Source organism: Parasteatoda tepidariorum, chromosome 7, assembly GCF_043381705.1.
Source record: "Parasteatoda tepidariorum isolate YZ-2023 chromosome 7, CAS_Ptep_4.0, whole genome shotgun sequence".
In the NCBI taxonomy this organism is placed as follows: Eukaryota; Metazoa; Arthropoda; class Arachnida; order Araneae; family Theridiidae; genus Parasteatoda; species Parasteatoda tepidariorum.
In genome coordinates, this window is record NC_092210.1 from 78446290 (window position 1) to 78461540 (window position 15251).

The window sequence follows — 15251 nt, forward strand, 5'->3', positions numbered from 1 at the left end:
ATTATTCTTTTTAACGTTCGGCCATTACGAATAGCAGCACCATTACTGAATATTGTCATCTAGTCCATTGACTGTGCCGCGATGATTTAGGCCAAACAAATTCAAAAAATTAATTGCGTTTGAACCTTGTTTCTTTGATTAAAGGTTAAAAGTAGCTTCCAGAAGTAGCTAAAAACTGCTGTTTTTTTATTGCACTTCCCACTACACTAATTCTTTCTTTCTTTTTTTTTTTTAAATGTTGCACTCTACACTACAACCTACGAAAGAAAGTAACTACTACTTTAGTTTCGCTACTTACCTCCAACCACAGAGTAAAAGTAATTTTCTTATTAGGAACTGAAATTTGAAACTACTAGATCTTTAGCATGCAGCATTTATAATAATTCTACACAACTATTAAATTTAGTATTCTTCTTTCTCTTTATCTGAAGTTTAAAATTTTTTATTTGAACTATATTGAATTCTAATCCCATTACTAAAAGTTCTGAAATGAACTCTCCCAACCCATTATCGAAGTATGGAAAAGTGACCCATTCTACCTCGAAGAAGTCATGTGACCCCCTGTTGCTCGTTTCGGAGAAAACGATAATAATGAATAAATAAATTTTATATAATAATGCGTACTAATTTATCCATCAGATTTTATTATTTAAGAGCATGCCTTATTTATTAAGGCTTATTAATTATAATTATTAGAGATCTGTTTTCTAGCCTCATCCTAATCTGCAAGAGTTAATCATTGGGTTTTGCGAATCGTTCCTTTCTATCTGAATCATTCATTCTGTGAACTCACTAGTCAGATGAAATTGTGAATTTCGTCGAACTATTCTCATCAATATCATTTAAAATTTCATTATTAATTCAATTTAAAAATTTATTTGCGTACTCTAGGATTCTCTTTTACTATTTATTAAATATCTCAAGATAATTAGTTCTCGTGAAAATCATTAGATTGGCCTACGCCCCCATCTGATATAACCATCATATGACTTTAGTGCTTTCTTGAACAGCGTTTCATTTGCAATCTAGTTAATTCATTTCGCTCATCGTATTATATATTATATTTAAATTAATTCATTAATCTAATTAAAATTAAAAATGGCAGACGACGCACCAATTTACGGACCTTTCTTTGGAGTTATGGGCAGTGCAGCAGCTATGATATTTAGTGGTATGTTTTTACATTATTAATGATCTATTTTGATTTCCAAGCTGTAATTATTAAGATTTTACAGTAGTTTTTAAGAAATGTTTCAATTATTTGTTGTTATTGACATTTTATCATGCTTGAAAAGATGTACATATGTAGAGCTAATTTATACTTAGTTCTTAAAAATACTAATCGAATCGAGGTTGAAATATCTACTTAAATAATGATTTCGATGCTAAAATAAAATAACTAAACTTTTGGATTTTAAGTTAAGATAGATATAAATTTTTTAACAAAAAATTATAGCTATAATTTTAACCAGTGTTAAATGAATGTAGAAATAATAAGTTGCATTTTTGCCAATATTGCATTGCATTTAAACTGCATTTTGTCTACTACTTTCGATTATTTTGGCTTTTTTATACGTGTCCAGAGAAATTTGCACCTCCCCTATCCCTTTTTAGTTTCATGCCAGTCTACCAATAGAGAAAATGTAATTTTGTTAAATCTGTTTTTGTGTTTTTTTTCCTTTCTTTTTTTTGTTTAACTAAGGGAATTACATTTTAAAAGAATACTAAATTGTTAAAAGTATTCATTATTATCACATTTACTTATATTCAAAAAGTTAAAGGTGTTAATTTCCATTTTTGCAATTAATTTCTTCTTCCTAATCCCCAAAATTAGCAGGGCTAAACAATGTCCATGAAATTCATGACCCGGAGGAAGTCTGCCACCGAAAGTGGGTGTTCTAGAATGTCCCTATTGTCCAGTCCAGGATATGTTGGGAAGAAGCCTGCATGTCCCGGGGCAGTTTGAGAAGATTTTAACACTACCCTCGAAAGAAAGAGACTTAAGGTGGCCGCTGGTAAGCGCCGTCTGATCCTTGCGGTTGCACTAAATGTTGAGTGAACCTCCTGGACGGGTGCTCGGGTACCAGTGATTTTTGGGGGTATGAGCCAGGAAACATGGTCTTCTTTTTTCTTTTTCTATGCCAAGTTCCATGAAGGTGAGTGAATTTGGACTCATCAAATGTCATATATGACGATATCATTGCCCGAAACCTCAACGTGAGAAGGGATCCACTGGAGGTGGACTTCGTGCAATCGTGAGAAGATTTTAAGTTTTTGCAGGATTGAAGTTCCTGTTTTGTCTCTCACCTTCCTCCAATGCGATAAGTACTGTATGGAACTGAGACTGTCAGAGAGTATCCAGATATTGTGATCCTGTAGTGTTAGAAGAGAATCCAGGGCATTATCAATACCGATGAGTTCACTTCTAAAAACTGTTGCAATTAATAATTTGAATATATAGTAAGATTGGTACTAGTTAATCTTTTTAATGTCAGAAATTTAACAGTTCTTAAATTTATTATTTTTCACTTCATAGTATAAGTATATCTCAATAATTTGGAGATTTCCGTATATGTGGTCGAATAATTGTCAAGTCTTGGCAATTTCCGGGCAGCGGTCCGCGAGAAACTTAAAAAGCATCACAGAAAGGGACCAACTGGAAAAGTTTAACTCACAACTAACCCTGGCCAAACATCTACATGTATTTTGTAAAAAAAAAAATTGCAAGTTTGAAATTTATTTGGCACCTTGGTACTTAGCGCGACAGATCATGATACGGAAATATCCCCAAAATGCTGACTAAAGGATGAAACCATAAATCAAAACTCCTGAACAGTACCTATATTATCTTTTTACATTGATTTTTGTAATGTTGAAATTATTGTTTTGTTATAATGTAACCATTTTTTGGAGGATTTTTATGCTATTATTTTCATTTCTTTAGGGCAGATTGTTATATATAAAATAAAAACTGCTCAATTAAAAGATCCCCAAATTTTTACATTATAGTTCATTAGAATACAATTCAAACTTAGATTTTATTAATTTATTTGTTTGATTGACATTGCAACGTAACGTACTGTTTTTTTTTTCCTTCTTAAATCTTAAAATTTCTATTCAACTTTTGGTTAATTTGAAGTTAGTTATTGTTTTTTTGCCAAATTGTTTAGTAATATTATGTAAAGTTAATTCCTAATAACAGTTTTGGTAGAAAATAATTTTATATAAAGCTCATCATAAAAGCAAATATAACTCATTTGCCTTTTAGTAATAATTTCAAAATGGTTAATAGTAGTGAATAATATTAAGAAAGAAAGGTAAAGAAATGCTACAAGCAAATGTTCAAGGTTGGGGTTTTGGAAGTCCTAAACTGGTTTTGGAAAGGACACTTTGGTTTTACTGTCCTAAACTGACTAAAACAATCTTAAAGTGTCCAAAACCTTTATAAAAGATAAAAAAAGTTTATGAGTAACCATTGTACACATAATTACATATATTAATAAATATTTGATGGCTGAGAAGATTTATTAAATCCATGTTTTTTTTCTATAAAAAAGAAAGTTCTTAATTTACAAAACTCGTGACAGGCCGGTCTTGACATATGCTTCTGAAGCTTGGAAAATAGCTAAACTAGAGGAAAGTTGTATTGCAATATTTGAGTGAAAGCTTTACTAAGATTACAATAACTGGAGAAAAAGATTTAACTTTCAACTGTTCAAGATTTATAAAGGACCCGATATTGTTAAATACATAAAAATAAATCTAATGAATTGGATGGCCCACGTGATTCGAATGAGTGATGACAGTGCAATAAAAAAGATATTACTTCTCTTAGATCTACTGGAACAAGAAAGCGGGGTAGGCAGTAGTTGAGATGGGCTGCTTCGACTGATTTTTTGCAATTAATGAAAATATTTGGAGATCAAAGATAAATCTGAAGTTGTTATGGAGAAATCTTCAGAGAAGGCATTGATTGTCTGGCCTACTATGATGATGAATAAATATTTCATACTTTTTATACAATTTGTTTGCTTTAACTTATTAATGGTAAATAATAAGCCGTGATGTCTCTGGGATAGAGTGCTCGCCTTTCAATGAGGTGAACCGGGCTCAAATCGCAGCGATGGCTGGACGATACGGATTCCGCACCTGGCTCACAGTGCTGAGGTTAAAAATCTTCAGGGGTTAGAGTCCCCTTGCCGTCAGGCTAACCTTGAGATTTTCTCTGCATGTAACGCAAATGCGGGTTAGTTCCATCAAAAAGTCCTTCACGAGGGCAAATTTCTCCCAATATTTGAACCAGGAGTTCCCCTTGTCTTCTGAATTGGGCTCAAAATTGTAAGGCTACGGAGTTGAGCACTAGTAGTTGTAAACCCAAAAGATTGGGTGGGCTGTTTAACGACGTTTATAAGAAGAAGAAAAAATGAAAAAAATATGATATAGGAAAAAGAGATTTATAACTTTTAAAGCTCCACAATTCATTGAACATTAAAGGTGAATACCTTGTCCTTTAAATATCAATAAATATGCTTTTAATACCAATAAATTATGTTTTTGCATAAGGATAAATAATGCAATATTAAAAATAATGAACTCTTTTATAAAAAAAATAATAAATTAAATTAAAATAATTTTTTTTTATAAAACAAACATGTCTTCATTTTGCTTCCTGTCTAAAAATAAGCCTTTTATTTTTCGCAATATTTAAAAAAAAAATCTTATAATTTCTGCATCACAGGATAATAAAAAATACGTCTGTTTAAGAAAAAACAAAACTATTACTTTTTGAATATAAATATATTAGTTTAAACTGGAAATACAATGTAACTAAAAAATTTCTTGAACAGTTTTGAATGGCGGGCATAAGGATTATGTCATTTTCAGTTACTGGCACTGGTGATGTATCACCACTATGCCAAAAGAATTGAACATGTAAGAATAAAAGTATTCTTGAATAGTACTATAGATAAATAAACCTAAACAAGGCAAGCATTTCATTACTTAGTCTTTAAACTCTAAATATAAAGGTTTTTCTATTATGCAAAAAGAAAGTGCTCGGCCGTATTTAACGACAAAATTCCTAAGTGCATTTCTCTTTTGATTGCCTGTTAAGCTGAAGCAACACAATTTCTGCAAACTTAATTCACAGAAGCTGGGAAAACCATTAAACCAGTACCATGTTGAACGGCTATTGAGAAATCAATGTCATTAGAGGAATATTCTAAAAACATTTTTAAATTCTACTCTCATGCCCAGCAGGCGCAGCATCAATTATGTTTTCAAATTTTGAAGTAATTCACTCAAAACTTATAACCTTAGGTGCAGGGTTGGCAGGTTTTTGACATGTGACAGTTTTTGACGGTTTAAACCATGGTTTAAACCGTCACGTCAAAAACCTCACTGTCGAAAATGTCAAAAACCTATATTCATATGTGAAATTTAATTAATACATAAAATTTATATATTTTTTATAAAGGATAGTGTTTCTAAATATGTTCTAGAAAAAATAAATTTAAAATTTTGAAGAAACACTTATATTTTGAATAGTAACCAAAATCTTGTACTTTTGAAAGCTCACATCTTTTGTAATATTATGTATTCATTTTCATGTGTTATTGAAAATCTGCAGTGATATTATTAAGAAATTTATTTATAACCAAATTTAGTGTATAGTATAGATTATACTAAAAATTAGACATTTTTAAAGATAAACATTAGCAGTTTTGTACATTAGACATCTTTTAAAGAAAAATCTTTTTAATATTCTTTTAAATCTTCTTAATAATCTTTTTAACATAAGACAATACAAATTTAAGTGCTTTCTGTTAAATACACAGAGTAGTTAGTGTCGATTTACAGTATATTCAGCCTATTCATTTACTATGCTGAAAATTTAGTTTATCCAAATACTTGTGAATTTCATTTTGCTGAATACTATATAGTTTTGTTGAATATCTAAATATTCAGCTGTTGAATAATTACTTCTTGCTTTCAAGATATGCATTATTTGTATTCTTAATACAAGTGGAGAAAAAAAAATTAAGAGATAAAAATTGTTTTAAAATGATAAGTGTAATAATTATAAATAAATATAATAAACAATATGAATTATATTTATCATTATTCACAAATATAACTACTTTTAAATTCAAACTAACATACTGGATAATAAAGATATTCGGTATAACATTAAATTTTTTTTATACACTTGTATCAAGTTTGTATTTATACAACATAACTTGTAAGTTCCTTATAAATATTAGTTATATGTTCCTTATATGTCAAAAATGCATAGTAGTAAGCTTTTAGTTTTCTTAAGTATCAAAAAAAAAATTTTTTTTTTCAAAATATAAATATTTAGAAAATTTTTTTGCAAGATTTTTCTGCACATGCATTTGAATATAAATTTCTTAGATTTTAAATCTGTTATTTTACCTTAATTTTAATTAAAAAATATTTTAAAACCTGCTGATTACCTATAGTATAATTAAATTTCAATATAATGCATGGCAACTGTTGGTAGTTTTGAAGTTTATATATTTTCTTGGCAAACTTCAGTTTTTGACATTTTTGACAGGTTTTTGACGGTTTAAACCAGTATTATGCCCTTGTCATGACAAAAACCACTTTTTGACGTCAAAAACCCAACCCTGCTTAGGTGTGAATTCAGCAGCTAATTTTTTTCGGTGATATCGAATCTTAAGAGAACCAATTGAACTTAATTAGTGATTGCAATATTGCAACTACTTGATTACAATATCAATAAGAAATTAAATATTCTCTAGTAGATTTAATTATCAATAAATTATTAGTTTCAATGTTTGACTTTTTTTTTTTACCTTTTAAATATTGTTCGGATAAAATTGTGACATAATTTGTGTTTAAGGGTTTTGGCCAGGGTGGTTTAAACCATGGATTAATCCATGCTGTCCTAAACCTTGCCAACCTGCATTAAATAATGAAAAAATAAATATATGTTAATTAAGAAACCTTACCAATTTTTTGACCATAAGAATGTGCTGACAACTTTGAAAAATTGTTTTAGACCATTTTATTTATGTTATACTGAGAACTAATCTATGAAACATCTTGATTCTAAAAAATTATGAATCTTCTCTTCTCAAGCATAATTGTATTTTTATCTCATCAAGATTTTTATTGCAATGAATTTAAAAAATATTAAACTAAACCTAATAAAATAAAAATGGAATGATTTAAGATGCTTCGATGTTAGTAGGAACCTGTATTTATATGGAATAGGACTTAATTTCACATGATACAGTTAAGAAAACTCAAGCATAACTCTAATTCAACTTTATAGTATTAATATTTTTAATATATAACCTTATAAATGAAGCATTTTATTAATAGAAGAAGGAATATGTTGGCATTTAGCAAGATTGGCCCACAACTGAATATGTGATGGATTTCTAGCAGCCAAATTTATAATTCTCCCAATTTTTTTTTATTAGTCTTTTTATTTTTAAGTGTATGGAAAAAATTGTGAATTTTAAATTGTGTACTTAATTTTACAAACTGGGGAAAAAATTCTAATTCCTAATTCAATTTCAATAAAATTATTAAAAGTGGAATATGAATTAGTTTTATAGATGTCAATGACATGTCATTAACCCGTAACAATCTGAAAATATTTCAAGGTTACTGCCCACCATTATGATTATTTTTTTAAAAAAAATTATAATTAAATTTAATCTTAATTTATTTCTATAATTAAGTTAAGGGTAAATATGACAAAAATAAACTTAATTTTTGCAGTCATTTGTGTGGCATTGGTTCCGTTAAGAGTTAAATTATATAAAATCAACTTTTTTATGTTCTATAACAATGTATGAACTAAATTTATTAATTATATCTTAGAGTTCATGAACATTTTCAAGCTACATAACTGTAATTTCATTTCATAAAAACTGATACTTTTTCATAATGAAGTAGGTTGATTTAAATCACTATAATCAGTCTAGATATTTAAAAAATGCAAAATCTGTATAATACTAAAAGTTCAGTACTTGTAATGAAAATTTTATTAATAAGAACAATAATTATAATTTCATATAAATTTAAAAATATTTGTAAGGTTTTAGGAGCCCCAATGTTTTTTAAGGAACTGATACTTCATGTTTCTATTATAATTAAAAACATTTTAGTATACCCTTAACATGTTGAATACATTATTTGAAAGTCTTGTTCTAAGGACAATAATTTTGCTTTTGAAGCGAAACCTATTAATCTAGTTCAATAAATTTTGAAAAAAGTCCACCATTGAAAGCAGTGAGTTTCTTCAAGTGGGCCAAACCCAGAAAGCCCATTCTGGGTTTTTATTTTTTTTAAGAAAGATAAATAATTGAAACTGTCACTGGGGTATATGTATATATTATAAACAATTATTATAATCTTTTAAGGTTCTTAATTTTTTATAAAAAAAGATGCTTAATGTTTTTCTGAGTGCTATATTTTTAATCTCATCAAGTTTAAAATTTAAGAAAGTAACTATTTTTAAATTATTTGTTCATTGTTTTTTTTTTTTAAAAAAAGAGGGAGAATCATTTGAATCAGGGTTGGCTCTAAGTTGGTTTTTGATAAGAAATGCATCGATTTCAATTGTGAAATACAAGGGTGAGAAAATTAGGGAAGATGGAAGAGTTATACAATTTGCTTGCAATTTAATCAATATTAAACTGAATAGATAATTATTTTACTAAAAATCTAAATTATAAAAATCTGTTTCGATTAGATTATTCAGACATTAATTATAGATGTATGAATGTTATGAATATTTAGTCAAAAACTAATTATAGTTACTATTTGTTCTTTTTAGAAGAAATTCAAATTTATTTTTAGTTGCTATTTAGATTTCTAATTCTTTTTTTTTATATTAAAGAAAGTAATAGTTCTAAGTTACTCTTGAAATATACCTATGCTATGATTTTAAAATTCTTCAAGAATATTTGTTTAAAAAGATACAGCTAATATGAAGAGGTATCTAATGTCTTATTATAAAATATGGATTCTAGCATTACTTGAAATTTATAACTATTAAATGGAAGAGGAAAAAAAAAACATTGTGATTTTTTCTTTCTTTTTTTGCCTTCACATGTTGTGAATTTCATTTCTATTGTAAGACACTTTAGCTTGATCAAAATTTTTAGTATGTATGCATATTAAGTGAAATAGTTTTTGAAAATGTTGCATTACTTTATAAATAAAATTAAAAAAAAAAAAAACATGAGTATTTTGTTAAATTAAAATTTAATATTGAAAATAATATTGTATTCTTTTCTATTAGCCCTAGGAGCTGCATATGGAACTGCAAAGTCAGGAACAGGTATTGCAGCCATGTCTATCATGAGGCCAGAGTTGATCATGAAATCTATAATTCCTGTAGTAATGGCGGGTATCATTGCCATTTATGGTTTGGTAGTTGCTGTACTTATTGCGAATAATATAAAGTCTCCTAAAGAAGGATACAAGTTATATAAGTATGTTGGAATATTTTAATTTTGAAAGTGATTTTTTTTCTTCATGAATCTTATCTGTGTTATCTTATATTAAATATTAGCTCTTATTACTTATGGAATCTTAATCTGCCAGAAGAACCATTTTTCTCGCAGTCAGTAAATAAGAGTGCATGTTAGGTAAAACTATTGCAAAAAATTAAATTGCTAATGAACCAATGCTTTTATATAAAAATTTAGTAAAGCTTTGGTAGTGGAACTTTGACTAAGTAATAACCTTTTTACAAATGTTATTATTTACTCAAATTACATGTTGCAGAGATGATTGTGCTCCAGAAAAAGTCCGGAGTTCCCGATTTTTTGAAAACTAGAATTTATGCTTGCCATATTTTTCATTTGAAAATATTTTTTCTGTTAGAATAATAAATGTGATTAGAGGTAAAAGTAAACTTATACATAATTATTCATTTAAATTATGCTACATGTAATTTTTGTAGAATTCCATGTTTTTAAAATATCAATGACTTAATTTATGAAGATATTAATTTTTTGAAATGTTTCATTACCTGATATTAATGATTTAATTCAAGAAATTTTCAGGATTTTCGAGTTGGCTCACAATCACCCCTGATATTGTACTGAAATAATTTCCTGTGGCATTGAAGTAGCTCAGAGTGTTAATTTTTTTTTTTTCTTTCCTATATTGTTCTATAAAGGGACAAGTTGATAATAATTTTAGTAAATGTTGAGCAGTTGTTTTGTTAAAACAAATTTTTCTTTCAAATGAGAATATCATACACTTACTAAAATGTACTTTGCCATTAATATAATTTAAATTTTACAATATTTAAACTAAGATTTTTTTTTCTTTAAGCAAATTTTTTTGCTTACATGAACTAAATTTTAAATATTCTATGCATAAAAATTGAGACAGGATCTTAAGGCGTCCCTCTAACAGGCTTAACTAAAATTAAGTTTTTGCCAGTTTTTAATTATATTAAAGTTCTCAATTTAAACCATTGATCATAAATATTAAAAATGGATCGTAAACAGTTAGCGTTAAAATTTTTATCAGTTTTTATAACTGAGATAAAAAAAAATACTTGCGGCAATCCCAGTAAATGTTTTTAAAAATTCAAATTATCTCAATACAAGTTATCTCAATTTAAAAAGAGAAAATAGATGTTTTTTTAACGTATACCCACTTTACCCTATTTATAAAATTTATCCCATCTGACCCTACAAACTTATTCAAAAATAAATATAAAAATTATATCTCCCATGCCTGAACAGAAAATAATTAAAATACTCTTCGAGGGCGATCGTATTCTGGGTATTCGAATCATCCTTCATGGTTTTAAATCAAGGGGGTGCGTGAATTTTCTAGCTAATCCTTGTACCTGATTATCATTTACTGATTTAAGATTTTCCATCTGAGTTTAGAAAACTCAACAGCAGAGCTTCATCACTATAAAATTTTTATGTCCATTTTATTCATTTGATTTAATGGAGTTATGGCCTAACTTGTTGCTTTCTACAAATCCACATAGTTCTGCCTTTTTTTATGCCTGATTTCAATCTTGATTTAATCAACAATTCTAAAATTTTAAATATTTTCTAGGTTGAACTTGGGAGGGGGAGGGAAGTCNGCAAAAGTTAAACTAGTAATTAAAAAATATTACATAATTATTTTTCAATTAATATTACATAATAATTATAATCAATTAATAAACAAAGTTTACAAGGACGTGCGACAGGGATTTGAAGAAAATTTTCGATTACTTTTTTAGGACAAACCGGAATATTTTGAAATATGCTTAATAAAGTTAGTTAAATAAAAGGTTTGATTCGACAGTTTTTGTTTTTCTTTTTACTGAGAGGCTCAAAGAAAGACTAAAAAGTTTGAATCCCAGAATTTCGGGGGGGGGGGATTTGTCCCGACGGTCCCCCCCTGGCTACGGGCCTGATTCTGGGTATTCGAATCATTCTTCATGGTTTTAAATTTTATGCCTGATTTCAATCTTGATTTAATCAACAATTCTAAAATTTTAAATATTTTCTAGGTTGAACTTGGGAGGGGGAGGGAAGTCATCCTTAAGAAATAAATTTCATCCTATTTGTTGTTTTTATATTTTGAGGACTCTTGAATTAGACATGTAATAAAATCTAATAAATAAAATTTTTTTACTATGAAATTTTATACAGGTGAAAAAAATGTCATGTATTAAAATTAGTTGTTCCAAAAATTTAAATTAATTTCTTCTTACTGTTAAGTTAAAATTATTTCTTTAATCATGTTATCACTTCATTTGAAATTAAAAATACTCTTTAATAAGATTAAGAGCTAATTTCATGCCTGAAAAATATTTATAATTTAATTTATATATTTTTTTACCTTTTAAATTTGTAATTTATAATATATATTTTAAAGTTTTATGTTATCACACAAAATGTAGCTTTTTTCTTTCTTCTTTTTTTATGTTGCATGTTTCTAAGATTTATTTGTAGTTTTAAAATCACAAAGCTTGCCTCCTTAGATTGTCTACTAATTTTACAAAAACAATTGAAAGTCACAATTCAACTACTTTAAGTATTCTAAGTGGTGAATTGGGAGGCCACGTTAATTTACTTTTGACAGTTATTTTGTCGATATATTTTAATTTTTTAAAATCTTTTTTTTTCATTTGGTTAAAGAGATATTGATATTACTAATGTTGAATGATATCTTCAAATTAAAGGGACATTTTCTAATAATTTGGATTTTTTTTTTCTTCCTGCATTGTATTTTTTACATTTTTTATTCTTTATGATTGTTATTTTATCCGATTAGCAATTCAATTATTAGAAAGAATTTAAGACAATATGTTAATTTACTCAACTAATTATTTTATTTGGGTGTTTACTATCTGCTTAATTAACATCTTCATCAGTTTGGTTTAATCAATAATATTGATTTCACGAAAATGAGTGTGAAGTAAGCTCTTTATAGTGGGTACTTTGTAGAGGCAAATATTTTAAAGATGTGATGACATCAATAACAGATAGGAATTGTAAACATATAATTGTGGATACTACTTGAATAAAATTTTTTAAAATAATTGTTACATATCTCTAGCAAATCTTAAATCTGTGTAGTATTAAACAAGTTTTTAGAACTTGCACAGATATTAAATTCATTTAATCATCATTCAATAAATCTTTTAATTTTTATAAAATTTCAGATGCCACCCAAGAGAGCTGTTACTAAGTTAGGAAGCTTATTATTAAATTTCTATTTTGTTAGAAGGATCCTAATGAAGTTTAACTGATTTTTATATTTAGTGTTTTTAACACTAAATTATTGTACCTAAATATAAATTGTTAAAATTTAAAGTGGTCTTCCGAAGTCCTCTTTTTATCTACAAATGCTTCTCTTTTCTCCTATCCTTTGATTGAAACTTGTTGGGAGCTCTCCTAGGTCTACACATTTTCTTTGGTTGTTTACTTATCTAATAGATTTTAAAGTGAATTTAAATGTAAAGTTACATTACAAAACAATTCACAATAACATGTTCAAAATTAGGATGAAATATACTTAAAGAAAATTTCATAATAGAAATAACCTTTGGTTTTAAAATGCTAATTCAAAAATAAAATAATATAAATATATGACAATATTTAGCTAAACATGCTGACTTCAAAGAGGTTTATTTCAAAATATTTGGGGTGGCAAAATATATTTAATACATACATCACAATTTTAGAATGTAAATTGTTAAAGAAATCTACTTCTGCATGAACCTTTCCATCACAAATTTTTATTTCATATTCACTTTTAGAAATTGTTTAGCTCGGTAAAATTATATTTAAAAAAATTCATATTTAAAGTAATCTACGGTTATAAAAAGTTATATAAAAATTTACAAAATGCAAATATGTGAGAAATTTTAGTTTAACATTTTAAAGAACTTAATTAAAAATTTTTGGGGAGGTGAAATGCATTTAATGTATACATTACAACTTTGAAATATGTTAATTGTTAAAGAACTCTCCTCCACATAAATCTTTCCATAGCAAATTGATGGATCCTGTAGGATAAAAATTTTGAATGGAAACATTGAACATTTTAATGAAAATTCTGAAAAGAGAGGGAGAGATAGGAAAAAGTGGCTGGTTGCTTATTTAATTCACTTTTTTTTTTTTTTTTNTTTTTTTTTTTTTTTTTTTGACTCTATATACGGCGAGTGGTTATTTTCAGGTCTAGTCCCCAGACCAACAAACTGTCTTGTTCTTAGGTGCAAAAATTTGTAATAATTTTTTTCCCAGCTGATCTTTATCATTATTAAATAAGTTTTGAAATTACTGGATTAAAAACCTCATTTGCTTCAAAAATATACAAATTGGAAATAACAGATGTGTTTACAGCGTAAATGAATAGATTTCCATTTTCAAGGCTTGAATGCGAAGAAACAAATGTAATTTTAAATGTAAGACGTTAAATTGCTATAAAAAATTGAAAAATAATGGGGAGAGACACGGTTACAAAAACCGCAGTGGCTTCAAGAGAAAAAGATGAAAAAATAATAAAAAAAAAACCTGTATGTCGAGAGGAGCGAATCAAAGTAAAAGCTATTTCCATATGCTATGAAGAAGGTGGTGAGAAACTGATGTTGCCAACAAAGGAATCAGCATTTATATGAATAAACAAGATTCCAGGGCATCAAAATGAATTGATGTGACAGAGTTGAAAATTGATTTTTTTTATTGTTGAAATTAAGTTTATGCCAAAGACTTCAACTATGTGCTACAATTGATGATTTCTTGTATTGTTGATAATGGACATATTTATAGTGTACTTTAAGCCTAAATTTTTGAGTGTTTGAGACTTGTTGACTGTTATTTCAAATTTGCATATTTTTGAAGGGAATAAAGTTTTTTTATCTAGTAATATCTTACCAAAGTTCTGAAATTATTAGTTTAAGGTTTTTAGGTTCAATTTACTGCTCCATATGTATTATGTGTAATGTCATAGTTATCAAAGTATATAGTTGTATGGCACTTTTTATTTTGTACAGCCTTCCTCTTTAGTTCCAGTCTACAAATTGGTATATATGTAAAAGAATATTTTATCAAAAAAAAAAAACTTTTTTTCCCTTCTAACTTTTGGATGATACTTCTTAACAGAGATTTAAGGTCAAATCCAGAATCTTTGTAGCTTTGTTTAGACTTTTAGCACAATTAAGAAAAAAGTTTGTAATTTATTTATATGTAAGTTAGCTTGTCCTCTTTTTATTAAAAATAAGAGTATCTGGCAATTTTAGAATATTGTAATATGAATGTAATTTAATGTAACTTTTTAGTATAATTAAGAAATTTTTTTCCCTCTTCAAAGTGTTCTTTAAAAAAAAATCTACTAGTCTATTTTCTTCTTATAAGACATGCTATCTAACAATGTTTTTTCTTGCAGTGGATTTCTTCATTTTGGAGCTGGGCTCTCTGTAGGCCTCAGTGGTTTGGCTGCAGGTTTCGCCATTGGAATCGTTGGGGATGCTGGTGTGCGAGGAACTGCACAACAGCCAAGGCTGTTTGTTGGAATGATCCTTATCCTTATTTTTGCTGAAGTACTTGGGTTGTATGGGCTCATTGTAGCTCTTATACTTACGACTAAGCTGTAATCTGGGAATGTATGCATGGGCAGAGTCTTAGCCAAAACAATGGTTATTTATATTGACTGCACATGAGTTTTGACTGAATAATTTATATTTGTTGATTCCCTGCCATTTTAATTAATTTTTTTTT

The 15251-nt window shown here is 27.7% G+C and overlaps 1 protein-coding gene across 1 annotated transcript; it reads left to right on the top strand.

Annotated features, from left to right (window-relative positions):
• Positions 1 to 547: 547 nt before the first annotated feature.
• On the top strand, positions 548 to 15251 carry LOC107455403 (V-type proton ATPase 16 kDa proteolipid subunit c; the record flags this gene model as incomplete). The annotated part of the gene is given in 3 exon segments (XM_016072958.4): positions 548 to 1171; positions 9305 to 9497; positions 14920 to 15251. Coding segments are annotated over 3 exon segments (474 nt in total). The 5' UTR covers positions 548 to 1098.